This window comes from Ursus maritimus, unplaced genomic scaffold (genome assembly GCF_017311325.1).
Source record: "Ursus maritimus isolate PB19 unplaced genomic scaffold, ASM1731132v1 scaffold_13, whole genome shotgun sequence".
Lineage (NCBI taxonomy): Eukaryota > Metazoa > Chordata > Mammalia > Carnivora > Ursidae > Ursus > Ursus maritimus.
Window position 1 is genome coordinate 11,848,477 of NW_024423675.1, and position 17,784 is coordinate 11,866,260.

General features: G+C 35.7%; 1 protein-coding gene across 1 annotated transcript in view; it reads right to left on the reverse strand.

Moving 5' to 3' along the window:
• Nucleotides 1–2,549: 2,549 nt before the first annotated feature.
• The window catches only part of USP45 (ubiquitin specific peptidase 45), a 67,944-nt gene continuing 52,709 nt past the window's right edge, over nt 2,550–17,784 (reverse strand). Inside the window, exons 10-18 of the mRNA XM_040627565.1 lie at nt 17,415–17,496; nt 15,119–15,210; nt 13,809–13,865; nt 13,330–13,473; nt 11,196–11,868; nt 9,887–9,984; nt 7,361–7,447; nt 3,864–4,017; nt 2,550–3,145 (exon numbers count right to left, since the gene is read on the reverse strand). Coding sequence (XP_040483499.1) covers nt 3,015–3,145; nt 3,864–4,017; nt 7,361–7,447; nt 9,887–9,984; nt 11,196–11,868; nt 13,330–13,473; nt 13,809–13,865; nt 15,119–15,210; nt 17,415–17,496 — 1,518 coding nt within the window. The 3' untranslated portion in view covers nt 2,550–3,014. The remainder of the gene's footprint in view (nt 3,146–3,863; nt 4,018–7,360; nt 7,448–9,886; nt 9,985–11,195; nt 11,869–13,329; nt 13,474–13,808; nt 13,866–15,118; nt 15,211–17,414; nt 17,497–17,784) is intronic.

Consider the following 17,784-nt stretch of genomic DNA (forward strand, 5'->3'; position numbering starts at 1 on the left):
TATTTGTATGGTTTCCTGAGGTCATCTAGAAACTATTGTTATTATAGCAGCTTCACAATTTAGTACCCCTGCAAATGTGCTTTCACAATGTTCAGAATAAAAACAAAAATTTTAATGTAGGCCCAGGTGCAACTTAACATACTTTCCCTATTACAAATCTATTTTAGGAAATTCTTAGGTATCAAAATCAAATTTACTCCATTACCAGCAGACCCTGAAAAATATTCATAAACTCTAGGCCATAAAAAAATAGATTTCAGACTTTGCTCTTTTACAATGAAATGAAAATAAAGTATCTCTTTGCATGTTACTTCTGGAATAATGTCTAAAACATATATAGGCCTCTCCATTTTAAAACATGTTAAAATACTGTTAGCACAGTGCCTGACCCATAGCAGGTGTTCAAAAAATATATATTTACTGAATAAATGTTGAGTATAAAAACTACTGTAGTACTTGAGTACTGAGGTAATGTTCTAAAGCTACAATATATCACTCAATGAAAAAAATCAATCTTTACTGGTACTCAGAATAAAGCTCAAAAAGTCTCCTCTGATAAATAAAGCACTGGTGCATTTCCTGGCATCCTATTAATGAAAAGAGGACTAGGCACTTTCCCTGATTCCTGCCCTTACCTATCTCACCATCTCTGACTTTAGCTGTGTAAGGATAAAGCCAAGAGGCAACAGAAAAGAACGCTCTTGTTTGTTTCCTATCGTTTTTTCTTCCTTTCCCTTTCTTTCCTTCTTTCTCTCACTCTTTTTCTTTTGTCTATTCATCTATCAATGAAACAAGAAGCAAGTGACCACCCAATGAAAAATACGTGCCTCATAATGGTATCTTTCTTAGAAGAAAAATGAGGTGACTTAATATGTACATTTGGGGGAAAGGATGGTAATTGTCATTACCGATATGGCTAACTTGAATCAAGAGATTTAGCTAATATTTTTCAAAAAAAAAAAATCACTGCTCTGGTACTAAAACTTCAATGTTAATGGATTACAAATAAATATAAAACACGGTCTAATTTAAACAGTTTAAACTACTTTTTACAGGACACAACCTGAGTTTGCAGATTAATTTATAAAGATATATTTCTCCATCATTTCACATTAAAAATCAAGAAAACATTATTATTTCAAATTTCAATACCTTAAAAATAGAATTTGTGCAATGACATTTTTAAGCTCTGAGTTTTATAATATTATTACCATCTTTAACACTAATCACAATTCCACTTAGCCACATATCAAAAAGCAGCACTGGTAAACTTGACAATGTTATATGACCGTAAATGTTAAGAAGGGTCAGAGGCTTGGTTAAGTATTTCCACACGTTATCTACAGCCCCTATTCTTATCCTTCCTTCCCAAGAGGAAAATGAACCGGAACTAGGCACTTAGCCAGTAGCTGCCTGTAGTATGATGTGTTGGCACTAATGATTAGGATGCTTGAACCATGCAGGTATGTGTTTTGATTCAGTAATGTCAGACCCAAGTAGCCATCATTTTTTTAAAATTTAAGCCTAATAGTAATATTTTCATGCCAAGTTTTGACAGCTTAATAATTTGTATTTTTGGGGGGTGGTAAACTACTAGCATATTTTTGCTATTGTTTATTTAAAATCTGAAATGCCAGGGGCACCTGGTGGCACAGCGGTTAAGCGTCTGCCTTCGGCTCAGGGCGTGATCCCGGCGTTATGGGATCGAGCCCCACATCAGGCTCCTCCACCGTGAGCCTGCTTCTTCCTCTCCCACTCCCCCTGCTGTGTTCCCTCTCTCGCTGGCTGTCTCTATCTCTGTTAAATAAATAAATAAAATCTTTAAAAAAAAAAAATCTGAAATGCCAACTTTACACCCCATTAAAATACAAGCTAAACCCACTTGAACTTATTAATGATGCTTGTTGATGACAAAAAGTGATCTCAAACCCCAAAACCACAATTAATATTTACTGACCTACAGAACTAGAAAATTATATTTCCCTGTCAAGTATAAGAAGAATATAATTCTCTACCATTTACAAATATAATTCGGCAATTTATATTTCAAAGTATCCAATGGTCCCATATGGATTAACAACTTCTATTTACCAATTCTGCATATTACAATTATCAATAATTATATTTTGACCTTGGCTAATTACATGCAAATCATCCTCAACGCCATTATGAATAGGCTGCAAATAATACATTGATGACATATTTCAGTATTTTTCTAGTTCTCAAAACCTCAAAGCAATAAGCTAATCAATAAATTATTTGTAGAACCCTACTACTGAAGCTACAGTGGTATCTTTTTATATGGTTGAATCACACAGAATATGATGAGGTCACTGTGCCCACTGTGTTAAGTGTACGTTATACCGATGTTTCCCACATAGTGGTATATGGACACCACTGGCCAGCCCTGAGATGATTTTAAGTGGAGTGCTACATGGATGAACAATTTTTCTTCAATAGTTACATATTTAAATGTTTATTAGAATTAATATAACTAGCACATAAAATGTAAATATGCTCAAAACAAGGCCATGTTTAAAAATGTAAGGCTAAAAACTAGGGTTAAAAATAAAAAGTAAACAATGGCACAGGAGATATATATACATATATATGAAATCAGAAAGGTGGTATGCAACTCACATTTGGTAAACACCGTTTTAAGGAACAATTTGATTGGCCAGCATCATTTCTGAATGCTCATAGTAATAAGCCATGTTGTAAGGGGCGGTTTCCTTTATGCTGCAAATTCTGCCTTTTTTTTTTCCAGGACAAATATTCCTTAAAAACATGTGTTTACATTTATTTTAAGAATATAAATTTGAAAGCATCGAGCAAATTTAATTTACTTTAAAAGGATTCACCAAAATGGTAAAAATCTTCAGGGGCATTTGAGGGACCTGCTATTCCTACAGAAGAGAAAAGACTACAAAGGCACGTTACATATTATGGTTACCGTTGCAGCATTTAAACAAAAGTGATCTAAATAATCATTACCATGAATTATTAACAGATAATTATAATATTCTTTCATAAAAAAGAAGGTATGCTTGTGCACTAAGCGCTCTTGATTCTGGAACCACTTGCACACAAGTGTCACTAACGTGGACCCACTGGCCTGCCGACTCACTGTCAGGTTCTTTCACATCTAACAAGACAAAAAGAAGTATAATTTTACAGTAAGTATGCTCTTATTCTACATTATAAACAACAACACATTCATCACAAACTATATTTTATCTAATGCTAGATCTTATTGGTGCGTTTCTTTTTTTTTTTTAAATCGGTCCTTTATTTTATTTTTTTGTAATAATTTTTTATTATGTTATGTTAGTGGTGCATTTCTTCTTGTGTTAAACATCTTCCAAAATCAACTAACTGTTTCAAAGCATTAATATTGGTATCACTTCGCTTTAAATATCTAGTGAAATATTAGATAGACTTGTAAAATATTTGCTTTGTAAGTATTTATTTCTTAAATAAATGATTTAAGAATCATTTCCGCTGAAATAAAAAGAAAAAACAAAGTCAGCTTGCTGATCCCTAGGCAAAGTCTGCAAATTTTGAATCCTAACTCTATTCTGAGGACCTGGTAGATCTTCAAAAACTTTCGGTGTTGTTAAACAAAATGCCAGTCCACCACAATACGCAATGACTCAACACCCTGAAAAACAATGTGTCGCTTCACATCATCTAGAAGGGTACAGGCTTATGATATTTAAGGTTCTTTAAGCACTCTTAAAAGTATTTCTCACTTAACCTTAACAAAGTGAATCCACTTGCGGTATCCATGAAACAGCTTACCTCTTCCAGAAAAGGAAGAATACATTCGTTTTTAGGAATAACATAAACTTAGGATGCCATACCAGGTACATATGTCTTTCCAGTGATATACTCCAATAATTTCCTGGAGGGTGGTCTCACTTTCACATAAGCCGTGTAGTGACCTCCTCTCATTGAGCCACTATGTTCCACTACGCCATAGAGACCATAGAGAACTTTATCTCCCACACTTACATTCTTTGAGACAAAGAAAAAACTGAAATTAGTAATTATTTAGTGAAATATTATAATAAGGAAAAATAAGTCAAATGTATGTTCTGCTTAAACTAAGAAAAACACATTGTTAAAACAACACTGAGATGTGTTTCCGCATGTATTAGACTGGCAAAAATGCAAAAGCCTGACAACATTCTCTGTTGGCTGGGCTGCAGGGAAAAGAGTACTCACACACATTGCCTGTAGGAACACAAAGGGGTATAGCCCCTATGCAGACGTATTTCATGTTATCTAGCTAAATTACACAGGTATTACTCCTGGATTACTCCTGGATTTATCAATCCTATTTGTAGGATTCTATCTTACAGGTATATGAGCAAAATGTAAAAAGACATGCTACTAGTTATTATTTCAAATAATAATTATAAAATATTGTAATTACAAACTAGTTACTATTAACTGCAGAAATATTTGTAATATCAAAAAACTGGAGACATGGGGATATAATGTACAGTACATGGAATATAGGTAATAACATTGTAACAACTTTGTATGGTGACAGATGGTAGCTAGATTTATCATGATCACTTTATAAGGTATATAAATGTTGAATCATAAAATGGCATGTCAATTACACTTTGATTAAAAAGAAACTGGAAAAAACCCAAATAAATAGATCCCCATTAAATTGGGAACTGGTTGCATAAATTATGATGCATTGAGTGTTATGCTGCTTGAAAAACAGGGTGCAGACTATCTCAAAATACTGCTATGAAATAATCTCCAGGATATAATGTTAAGAGTGCGGTAGAAAAAAAGGATACATATTGTAAGCTGTGATTATTTAAGAGTGAAGATGCATGTATACATATCTATCGGCTTATATTTTTAAAAGTTACAGAGGAATAAACAATTTTTTAAATGGTTTATATATAAAAGGAGGGAAGAAAGAGGTGGAATGGACATGGAGAAGAAAAGCTATATTTATCTGAATTCACCTTGTTTTATACATTTGATACATTTGATTTTGGAACTATGTAAATATTTTATGTATTTAGTAAAATTTTAAACATTTAAGCTTAAATTTAAAAAGCAATGCCTAAAATGAAAATTTAAAAATTAAACAGGTGAATAATATATTTCAGCTGGCAGCATAATCGTTCAGAGAGAAACCACTAAGGTCACGTCAAAAGGGGAGCAGGTAAAGAATCAAACATTTATCCAGCTTTTCTATAAAAACTATATTATAAGATAACTAAATAGATTAAAGGAATTTCTCTCTGTATAAAAGTGCTCCAGCTAATCAATGAAGAAGGAATGACAGATTTAAAATATCATCATCACCATTCTTTAAGTCTTAATGAACTCATCAATCTAGCATTTGAGCATCACTGCTTGCTAATATCACAGAAAGAAAGATAAGTGGCATTATGTGCTACCTGATAAAAAAAAAATCAACATGCCCTATAAAATAGCCTTAGCAGGGAGAACAAAAGAGCATCAAACCTGTATCTGTTCAAGCCTCTTAAAAGCCAACTATCTATTCGGAGGAAATAAAGAGAACAGGGGAAGAATCATCAAAATCTAAACTATGGAAACTAACAGAAAGATGATTCAGTTTCTTAAAATAAATTGCAAGGGAGAGAAGAGGAGAGAGATGGGAGAGGGGAACTGTACATTAAGAGACTAGATGAGGGGTGCCTGGGTGGCATAGCGGTTAAGTGTCTGCCTTCGGCTCAGGGCGTGATCCCGGTGTTATGGGATCGAGCCCCACATCAGGCTCTTCCGCTATGAGCCTGCTTCTTCCTCTCCCACTCCCCCTGCTTGTGTTCCCTCTCTCGCTGGCTGTCTCTATCTCTGTCAAATAAATAAATAAAATCTTAAAAAAAAAAAAAAAAAAGAGAGAGACTAGATGAATTATTCAATCATAATGTGTAGCCCTTACTTGGATACTAAATCATTTTTAAAAGTTCATTCGTGAGACAACTGGAAATATATACATTAGATGATATGAAGGAATGAGTGCTGATTTTTTTTTTAAGTGTGAAAGCAGTATAGTGGTTATGTTCTTAAAAAGGGGGGGAGTGATTATTATCTTTTATAGATACATAGAAAAATATTTATGAATGAAATAATGTCTAATATTTGCTTCAAAATAATATAGGAAGTAGTAGGTAAGCATGTGGACGTGGTAGGACTGGCCATGTACCCAAGGTTTTAGAGCTAGGTGATGGGTGTTACATAGGTTCATTGTACTGTTCTACTTTTGTGTATGTTGGAAATCCTCCTTATAAAGTACCTTTTAAAAATGTGTTTCTATAAATTTAATACAAAGCTTGTTAAATTTCCTTTTGTGGGGCGCCTCGGGGCTCAGCCATTAAGCGTCTGCCTTCAGCTCAGGTCAGGATCCCAGGGCCCTGGAATCCAGCCCACCATTGGGCTCCCTGCTCCGCGGGAAGCCTGCTTCTCCTCTCCCACTCCCCCTGCTTGTGTTCCCTCTCTCGCTGGCTGTCTCTCTGTCAAATAAAATCTTTTAAAAAATTAAAAATCAAAAAATAAATTTCCTTTTGTTTACCACTTGTAGCAAATTCTATGAATACGGAGTGTTAACAATTGATAGTGCTTGTATTTTACAGCAGATAAATTGGATCTACCAAATAGCTGCTTTTAAGATATTTTTGTTTTGATTAATCAATGTATTGGAAATATTAAGTTCAAAAAGCATTCCATTACATACCACAAAACCTAGACTGCTAACAAGTAATCATGAACAGAACAATGTTTCCCCATAACATGTGGTTCCCTCAAGGAATACAAAGTCATTGGTTTCACCTACACAGTTCTTACATATAAATACAAGCAATTATAAACCAGTCTATGTTCTATGTTGAATTATGAAAGTATTATCAATTTTAAAGTATCATACTCAGCTGACAAGTACACTATCTTTAGTAGTGTACATGAAATAGCATGAAAAACAATGCACTAGTATACTGACTCACAAAAGAGAATGAACTCCACAACTGCTGAAACTTGACGAGTAAGCACATCATTCACAAGGAAGAGGAGAGGCCACGAGATCTGCAACCTCTCTGCAACTATCTGCTTCTAGGAGCACTGACAAGCAGCACTGATGTTCCTGACCACTGCGCCTCATGGTTTACACAGCTTTCCAAATGTCCCCTATTCTGTCTCCCAAAGGACAAAAGTCATTCAGTGTGTTGAATGTTCCACATTATGGATTTAACTTCACTAACTATAAAATTCCCTTTCAGGGAAGCTGAATGAATGAATGAATGAATGGCCTAACGCTTTTAAGCATATTATTTACAAGTCAATTAAACATCTTAATAACATACTATACCTTACAAGTAGCAGAACAGAATGGTGCTAAATCAAGCGTAAGTGGAAAATCCACATGTCTGTTTACTTTTCGAAGACTCAAGCCAGCCTTAAAAAGACCAAAAAATAACTTTTAATGCAACAAACAATTAATCTAAATCATTGTTAATAAAACCAAAAGAAGAATCCTAGAAGTTAGTTTTTTTAATAGCTATAAAAACATGACTAACGAACAGTCCAAAACTGATAATGTAAGTTTTAGATTATTCATTAGTCTGTAAATACTTCCTTTTGAGGGCATGAATTCTTTAAGTTCCTAAATTGAGATGCAGTACCAAATATAAAATAACTGTGGTACATCATGAAATCGGCGTCTCAGATCTGACATGACCCTATCTTGTTCAGAGGAACTGCACATACACACCCTTCACTCGGCATTCTCACGTAATGAGACACAAGACATCCGCTTCTGCTCTCCATGGCCATTTCACTTCCACTGAGTTTCTATATTGTTGGCTATCAAAAATCAAGAATTTAGCCTGATTTTTCTGTGGATATGGATGGGGGTATGTAGAGAAAAATCTCTTCCTGCCTACCTATGGCCCACCTGAAATGTTGCAGATATATAATCAAAACTCCTAATCTTTTCCTTGAGATTTCTTTCATGGGTTTTATACATAGAAAATCTTCCTCCCAAGCAACCCCCTCCGGTCCCCTCCCTCCTTGGGAGCTTTGTACTATCTATCACTTTGCTATCACTAAATAAACCTTGCTTTGCTGCCCACTCAAAAAAAGAAAAGGAAAGAAAGAAAAAAAAAAAAGAAAATCTTCCTCCCAGAGGTCAGATTAATATTCATTTAAGTTTTCTTCTAGTCTTTTGAAGATTTGTTTCATACAGTTAAAATATTTATCTGAACACAGTATTGATACATGGAATTGAGGAAAGCTTTATATTTTTTATTTCAGCTCTTTTTCCTAAATCCTTTATCAAATAATCCACCCTGTGGGGTGCCTGGCTGGCTCAGTTGGAGGAGCAAGTGACTCTTGATCTTGGGGTTGATCCTGGAGTCGTGAGTTTGAGCCCACATTGGGTGTGGGGATTACTTAGAAATAAACGTAAAAATAAAATAATCCACCTCCTTCCCAAATGATTTGAGATTCTTCCTTTATTGTAACGAGAGTTTTTTTTTTTTTTAAAGATTTTATTTATTTATTTGACAGAGATAGAGACAGCCAGCGAGACAGGGAACAAGCAAGGGGAGTAGGAGAGGAAGAAGCAGGCTCATAGCAGAGGAGCCTGATGTGGGGCTCGATCCCATAACGCCGGGATCACGCCCTGAGCCGAAGGCAGACGCTTAACCGCTGTGCCACCCAGGTGCCCCTGTAACAAGAGTTTTAAATAATACTCATGTTTTATTTATTGACAGTCTTGACCATACTGTTTTAATTATTTGGTTTTATTTTTAAACTGGTGTCCAAAAAATTCACCCATTCTAACTTTTTCCAAAATGTTTTAGTATTTCACTTATTTATTCTTTCAGAGAAACTTTAAAATCATTACATCAAATGCAAAAAAACAAAACAAAAAAAGTAGACAGGCATTGGATTAAAACCAAGCACAGAGGGGCGCCTGGGTGGCTCAGTCATTAACCATCTGCCTTCGGCTCAGGGCGTGATCCCAGGGTCCTGGAATCGAGCCCCACATCAGGCTCCTCCGCTGGGAGCCTGCTTCTTCCTCTCCCACTCCCCCTGCTGTGTTCCCTCTCTCACTGACTCTCTCTCTCTGCCAAATAAATAAAATCTTTAAAAAAAAAAAAAAACAAGCATAGAGAAAAACCTGACATGTTAAAAACATTGAGGTTCCCTCTCAATGTAGAGTCCCTACATTTGCATTTTGTAGCCCTTTTTGCATTTTATTTTTATTTTTTATTTTTTTTTAAAGATTTTATTTATTTATTCGACAGAGATAGAGACAGCCAGCGAGAGAGAGAACACAAGCAGGGGGAGTGGGAGAGGAAGAAGCAGGCTCATAGCGGAGGAGCCTGATGTGGGGCTCGATCCCATAACGCCAGGATCACGCCCTGAGCCAAAGGCAGACGCTTAACCGCTGTGCCACCCAGGCGCCCCCCCTTTTTGCATTTTAGTCCAAGCCAACCATGCCCAGCCCACTTACCCCACTGGGATCATGACAGCTCAGAAAGCTATGTGCACTTTGCTATTTCCCTGCTTCTAAGGATTCTAAATAAACTTTATTTTTCATTCTCTCTCTTTCCCATGCACATGTGCGTGAACACACACACGAACACACACACACACACACACACACTTAGGTTCCTACCACCTAAATCATCGAATACAGTATTATGAATTAAACCATTTTAATTAGAAAAGTCTTGTAAACTATTATGGATAAAAAAGCAGTAAACCCCTTATGACGAATTTTTTAATTAAACAAGTCACTGTCTAATCCTTGACACAATTTTACAAGACGTAGGGCTCTGCACAACACATGGCAAAATTACTACAGTGCTACTAAAGGGACTTTTACCTGATGGAATCTTTTAAGATGGAGAATTAGGATAGCTGGAACAGCAGAAATGAGCAATTGCTTCCTGGCATTAGTGTAAACCCCTTCTGCTTTCTTTTCTGTATAAAATATAATAATTCATTTGTAAAATTCCATTTTATACATTATATACCACATAACAGAGTTAACATTTATAAAGATTTTTGAATTTTCGAAAAATGATAAAAAAGAAATTAAACTCTGGTGACAAGGGTGCCTCTATACTCCTTTCCAAAACTTCACTGAAATGAAAGGGATTTTTTAAAAAAGCACACACTTACAAGGACAAAGAATAGGGGAGGTGACACTTGCAACAAAATTTTGGGAGCTGGGAAGGAGACGGACTATAGCGACTTATGTCAATGCCCTAGAGCCAAAGAACACCAGAAACACACCTGTAGTTGAAACAAATGGGTCATTACTCATTGTAGTGAAAGGAGATCACGTATCGTCGGAACCACTGGGCATTTCAGTAAGAGGGTGTTAGAAAGTATTTGGGATAAGATTTGAATATGGCCAACAGCATATTTAACTTGGATTAAGGTAAGGTGGTATTTCTTCCTTCTCCCATACTGACATTTCTTTAATTACTAGTGTATTAAGCATGTCTGTATTCTGATACTTTGACACCCAGGGCCTTGCTGACATTATAGAGAAGGCTTCAGCCAGAACTAGCAAATTCCTAGATATAATAAACAACGTAAGTATGCCTCTCATATCCAAACCAACCAATCCAAAGCCCATACCCAATCACCTCCTTTATTGGGCTCTTCTCCTCACTCCTTCTGCCTCCTGACCAACCCTGGTGCTTCCCCATGTGGCCCTGCATGGCTCCTCTTCAGAACTGTATGTAACAAACTATCTTTTCAGCTGCAACTGTCTCCTGACCTGGCCACCTCACCATAACTGAATAATTATAAAGCCTGCATTTTGAAATAACTAGTCGCTAAGAATCAGAGTATTCTCTCCATATCAAGGCTAGAGATGCACTAGGGAAATCTCTTCTGGAAAGATTTCAGATAGCGAGTCTCCTGAATTAAGACTGTGGATTTCATTTTTCAAGGCCGAGATGGGTACTTCCTGTTCAATTTACTTCATCAAAATCTATTTAGAAGTCCAGTTACTATCTTCAGTGCTGAGGTACAACCATGAAAAAGGTAATTCTGCTTCCAAGCATCTTAAATGTGGCAACAATGTTCTCAGGTTGCTCTATTTGGGATCGATAACCCACTAGTGATTGACTATCAAATACCCCATGAATACTAAGAAAAACAAAAAGTGAAATATTTACCTGCAGAACCAGTTTCCTTTTGGGACCTCTGTTTCTTTTCAGTACAATTCTCACAAAGAAGCTTATTATTCCCCATTAGTAATTCCATAGATGTAAACTGGTAGAGACAGGACTGAAGTGAGCATTCTTTAGAAGTGGTTATGTAGCTCTGAGAAAGGGTCTGAAAAGCATTTTGGGGGCGAGGAGACAACCTATGCTTCTCCTCTGAAGAACATGAACGATTTGGAACATTTAGTGGCTTCTTTCCTCTATCAAAATCTCTGTCTCCAGGTACAGGGCTGCTCAAATGAAGTACCGAAAGAGCTTCAGCCACTCCCTCATCACCACGGCCAGTCTCCCTGGTGGGTGGTCCAGCCACCGGCGGCTGGGGAGAGGGGGCGAGCAGGTGCACCGAGCACCCCCTGCTAGACCGCAACAGCACAGCCTGCTCAGAAGCACTTTCAGATTCTGACGCCTCGCTGTCCGCATCGGCACTGCTTTCAGAACGGCCGGCTTCCCTCTCACTGCCGTCGGTGGGGCTTTCGGTCAGAGCCGACTCGGTATTCACGATGCTCGCCAACGCTGAGGAATCCCCGTTCATGTCAAGGTTCTCATGTTTCCGGGGTATGACGACTGCCCTATCTTCTCCAGGTGACAATTTTCTTACACATTTTCTGCCATGAACTAGTTGATTCTGTAAGTTGACAGTGTTTTCAGAGAAAAGAATCTTGTGACCTTACTGAAAATAAATGCAAGTCTTATTTACACGATCCACCATTATTAAATACTTTTCCTAGACCCTCTGAAATCCATTTCCTAAATCTACCTAAACTGCAATCAACAGAAGATATAATCACAAATAGTTCTAATTTAAAATCAATCTTTATACAAGAAACCCACAATAGCAGTTATTTATCTGTGGAGAAAGAAGCAGGTCTTTGTAGAACAGAGCTGGGAGGGAGCCTTTCTAATTATACACCTTTGTACATACTCTCTGTAGTCCTGCCACTTCAAGAGCATTCTAACAGAAAAAGCTAAATCTGATGATATATCAATTTGCCAAGTTAGTACAGATCATATCACATAAAAAAAAGTGTTTTTAAAAAATGAAGTGCAAATTTTGATTGACTTCTTTAAATTTTTATGGGTAATTCGACTAGCTATGTCCCTAGTGACATAATGGGTCTAGCCAATGGTCATGAGTGACTGGTGACATCAAAGATTAGACATCAAACATTATGTGCATCTCCCTGGTGGAAGTATACACCACCAGTTAAAAGTTTTCTTGCCAAGGGGCGCCTCGGTGTCTCAGTCGATTGAGCATCTGACTCTTGATTTCGGCTCAGGTCATGATCTCAGGGTCGGGAGATGGAGCCCCACGTCACTTAAGAGTCTTAAGCATTAAGATTCTCTTTCTCTCTCCCTCTCTTTCCCTCTGTCCCTCCCCTCCTCAAAAAAATAAAATTTTAAATAAATGTTTTCTTGCCAAAAGTCAAGTAGATAATAAAACTTGAGCCTAATTAGGCCTTTAGATTGAACTGCCTTAGAGAGGAAATAAAGGGAAGAAAGCTGTTAACACCACGGAAATGCAATAGCAAAATAAATTACTATTGAATGTGGGAATGTGAGAAATCACTGGGAAAAAAAGGACTCGATTTCTTTAACAAATACATTGCAAAGCAGGGGGAAAAGGGAGGGGGAAATCTGTAGATTAAAAGAGATCTAAGAGACATGCAATTAAGAGATGGCCATCAACTGCAATCTTTTTTAGGTCTTAAATTCAAGCATACCTTAAAAAGCAAAAACAAAAATGGTATTTATGAGACAACTACAGAAATTTAAATAATCACTGGATGTTGGCAGTATTCAGAAGTTATTAATATTTCTAGGTATGATAATGTACTGTGGTTATGTCTTTAAAAATACTATTCATCTTTTATATCAGAATTATTTCAAAATAATCTGAGATGGGGTGGGGGAGAATGTGGGATAGCTACAGATTAAATATGATTAGCCATGATCCCATAACTGTGAATCTGAGAAATAGGTACATGGGAGTTTATTATACTACCTTCTCTACTTTTGTATGTTTTTGAAACGTTTCTTATTAAAAAGTTTTAAGAAACAGATGTCTCACAAATGCATATAATCTTACCTTATCTTTAGACGAAGACTGGTTCTTGGTGGCTCCAGGTGGAGGAGTATTTTCTATAGTAACCGTGTCACTGTACTGACCATTACCTGTCACTTGCAAACTTCTACATTTACTCATTCTTCCCAAAAGTACAGGTTTTGAAACCTATAGAGATGCCATGTACATAACACAAAACTTCTTTAGGAAATAAATTCTGGATATCATCTACTTTTTAAAAATTCTAACTCATTTGAAATTAGATAATTTCCTTAACATTAATTCTCAAACTATAAAACATAGTGGTCTGAGATCCCTGAGAGTAAGAACTACAGAATTTATGCATACATACTCAAACCCCAGTATCAAATACACTATATAAACTCCATTATCGTACATAAAAAGTGACTCTCAGATATTGTGATAATATGCTCAACAAAGGCCTAAATATATGAATGAATAAATGCTATTCACAAAGGACTCATTAAGTTTTTTCTCCTTACCCTTTCTTCTATTATAGGAAGTGATATATCGATAAAAGGATCGTTCACTGAGGAGATCTTAAAAAGAAAACATATTGAGAAATTCAGTTAGAATTCTAATATAGACAACGTAGTTTTGTAAAGTCTTAAAGAAAATCAAACTTCCCAGGCAACTTAGAATTTCAAGTTAAAAAACGTCCCCGGAACAAATAGTGATTTTAATTGGGTACAGAAGTACACGTTGTTAATCAAAACAAGATATCCCAAAACCTCAATAAATACAACCCGGTTGAATTTTATAATATTGCCAATACGACTAACTTGTAATATTTCAAGTAACTTCAAAATAAACTATGTTTAATAAAACTGATTAACTAAGGATATAAACATATTTTTGGTGAAACTGTGCTACAACATAAATCAAATAGAAATATCAAAAAAAAAAAAAAAAGAAAGAAAGAAAAAGAAAAAGCCAGAGCGCTTGACTGTGTTTTGTAGATTCTTTAGGTGAACTCTGTTTAAAAGGATTCTCTCCAACTTGTGAGAGAGAAATCAACTTGTGTTGAAAATACTAGAAATTTAAGTAATATCATGTTGACAAATGCTGTGCTTCAACATGATGGGCCAGAAGGAAACGTAACATATAATCCTGAGTTTATAAGACTAGAGAGAAAAGAGAGGTACTCCATAATCTGGGACAGGAAAATGGACATAAAGACTCTCCATTTTATGATTAAAATCTAACAGAAGTTTACACCTATCATACTCTAAGCCATATGCTTTCAGAGATATTCTTTACCAAGTAATTGAAATCCTATAAAAAGGTTCATGTGTTTTAAGCTGTTGTTAAAGTATAGATGGCATTCAAAATAAAAATTATCATTAAATTCAAAGATGAGTCTACTTTAAACAAAACTGCAACAAGTTATATAAATGTAAACTTTAAATAAAATGTGGCAGATCACCCTAAGTTATGTTACTACATATTAGAATCACATTTTAGGGCAACACATAGTTACGTAACATAGTTACTCCCTTCCCAGAAGTTTCTCTTTCATTTCAATCCAAACAAGTAGCTAACACATTCCAGCATATTAGAATAAGCTAAAAGTACTCCACAGGTTTGTTGAGAGGAAAAGTAACACTTTAAAAAATTATAAATTATGTTTCTCCTCTGGGAGTGAAGGATATATTCTAACTACTTTCAAAAACTATTATGTAGTCATCTGTCACAAATAAAAATAAATGCTGATGATTATATGCGAAAGAAATCAATAAAAATGATATGATTGGTATCTATTCCATGTTGAAGTGAATTCCAAAGCACCTACATTTGCACATTCTTCACACATGACTGTGCTAGTTAATTCACCAATAAAGATCCGATCTATGAAGTTCATTTTCACACCTTCTCTTCCATACGCTGTAAAAATAATACTTTTTAATGCAAAAAATATGTCAGCCACCAACCTAACAACGTAACGTGATTTTTCTGTTGATTCAAAATAAATCTGATAAGACAGATGTTCAGTACATTTAATAAGACATTTTATTGTATGTTATAATGTCTTTCTCCTTTACAATTCTGTAGAGAAAATCTGATTATCAACTACAGCAGTCTTCAAGAAATAATGAACTGTTCTTGAACTTGAGGCAAAATAAGTAGACCAATAACCACTGTTCATACCATACCTCAACTGCTCCCATTAAACCCTTTCAAGCCTCTGTGCCTAACGTAGAGGTAGCGAGAGGGATGACAAAGAAGATGATGCTTTTAGGGCTACAGATGCCTGGACCATAACTATGGAAACAACAGAGCAGTAAAAGACAGGTAAACATAGCATAGTGTAAAGAATTAATTTGGGCAATTAGTAACACATTTATATATTAACACACACACACACATATATATATATTACATGTATGTGTGTGTGTGTGTGTGTGTGTTCAGTATAAAAATGATAAAATTATTCTGTTTGGGAAATATTTATAAATCAAAGAAAATTATGCTTGTGAATTGCTTCAAAATAATCAGGGGTTAGGAAAACATAGATAAATCACAATACACCATGAATTCAATGTAGTTTAAGAGGGGTGAGGAGTACATGAGGCTCCATCATACTATTCTATCTACTTTAATGGACGTTTAAGACTTTCCACAGTAAATTATGACAACAAATACATATGAACAAATCTCACTCCTCATTCAAACTCCTATCCTTTTTGGATCTCTAACTTCGAATTTCATACAAACAACATTTAAAATCATTTTAAAACATTATTTGAAGCATTGAATGTCACAGCCGATTTATAGCTAGATATATCAATAAACACCTTTTAATATAATGATAACTATTTAGAAGTTATGGTAAACTAAGATGTTTCATTAAGAAAATTGTACATGGGGGGGTGCCTGGATGGCTCAGATGGTTAAGCGCCTGCCTTCGGCTCATGTCATGATCTCCACCTCTTAAGATCGAGTCCCTCATCGGGCTCCTGGCTCAGCAGGGAGTCTGCTTCTCCCTCTTCCTCTGCCTCTGCCACTCCCCCTGCTCATGCTCTCTCTCTGTACCTTTCTGTCTCAAGTGAATAAGTAAAATCTTTTTTAAAAATTGTAGAAGGGATTGAAAATAGAAAAGATTACGCAAAACTGGAAGGAAAGAAAAACTGGGCAGTTATTCTGAACATACACTAGATGGCACTATCTCAAAACAAACAAAAACACCCAAAGCATACTTGAGAATCCACATTTTTAAAAATCTTGAACCCTTCACATGAAACTAATGTAACACTGTGTGTCAACTATACTTTAATTTAAAAAAAATACTGAACCCTTAACTGCATATACTTTGGGCATGTACAATCACAATGTGATTTGTTTATGAATTATAAACATACAATATGTATGTATAATACCACAAAAAAAAAAGAATTAAGAAAAGAAAAGAAAATGCAAATAATATTTTTAAACATCTTCTAAAAATGATGACTTCGTACTACCATTAGTTAATATCTGAAGACAGAATATACAGTTAGGACAGGGTAAATCACTCCTATCACGAGATATAAGCCCATACTTAAATACTGATCATTATAATCAGCTTTGATTAGATAATCACTGGTTTTGCCTCATACTTTGGCTGATGAAGAGTCGACACGAGGTATGCTTCATTTAGTACTCTCTCCAATAACTGGTTTCCTTGCAGGAATCTTGGAAACACTTAACCATTTTGACTACTTAAGACTGTATAATATCCATAAGCCCACTTATCCAAGCATAGAACCAACTGCAAAATGATACAATATGATGAAACGGAACTTCCAAGTGAGGCTGCTGCTTTACACAACCTTCCGAGTCTCCCTTAGGATACCTTACACTAGGGTATCAGTATCAGTCTGTATATTTGATACTAGTTTTAGTTTTTAAAGTTCACATGGATACATTCTAACGTTTTCTTTCTATGGCCCACTAGACAATCTTGGCAGCCACTGGAGTAAGCACTCTCTCCTTTTAAGGCCACTACTTTACAGAATTAGTTCACATAATGCTTGGTTCTTTGTCCCCTGAAAAGAAACTTACAATTTTCTTCTGGGCGAAAGTTTTAACAGTGAAAAGAATCGACATACCTTTGACTTTTTTTCTAGTATCATCATCAGCAGTTTTAGTAGTTGGGTTGTTAAATGCTTTTAGAATGCTAGCTTGTATTCTCTATAAAACAAATAAGGATTAGTAAGAACCCATAGTTGAATGTATCCTTATAGGTTTAGAGTAACTTCTCCCTCTTTTCCTTCCTCTCCCCCACACCACCACTCTGTCCATAAAATGATGTATCATTTTATTCAGGACAGAAAGTAACACAGAGACCATGTGGAATTTCTTATCTACTGAAGAAACTCTACTCTATAAGAAGCTATTAAACTGGTCACTACGATCTTCATGTAGATTATTTACAGACAAATACGAGTAAAGTCCAGAACATCAAATAATTTCCACAGC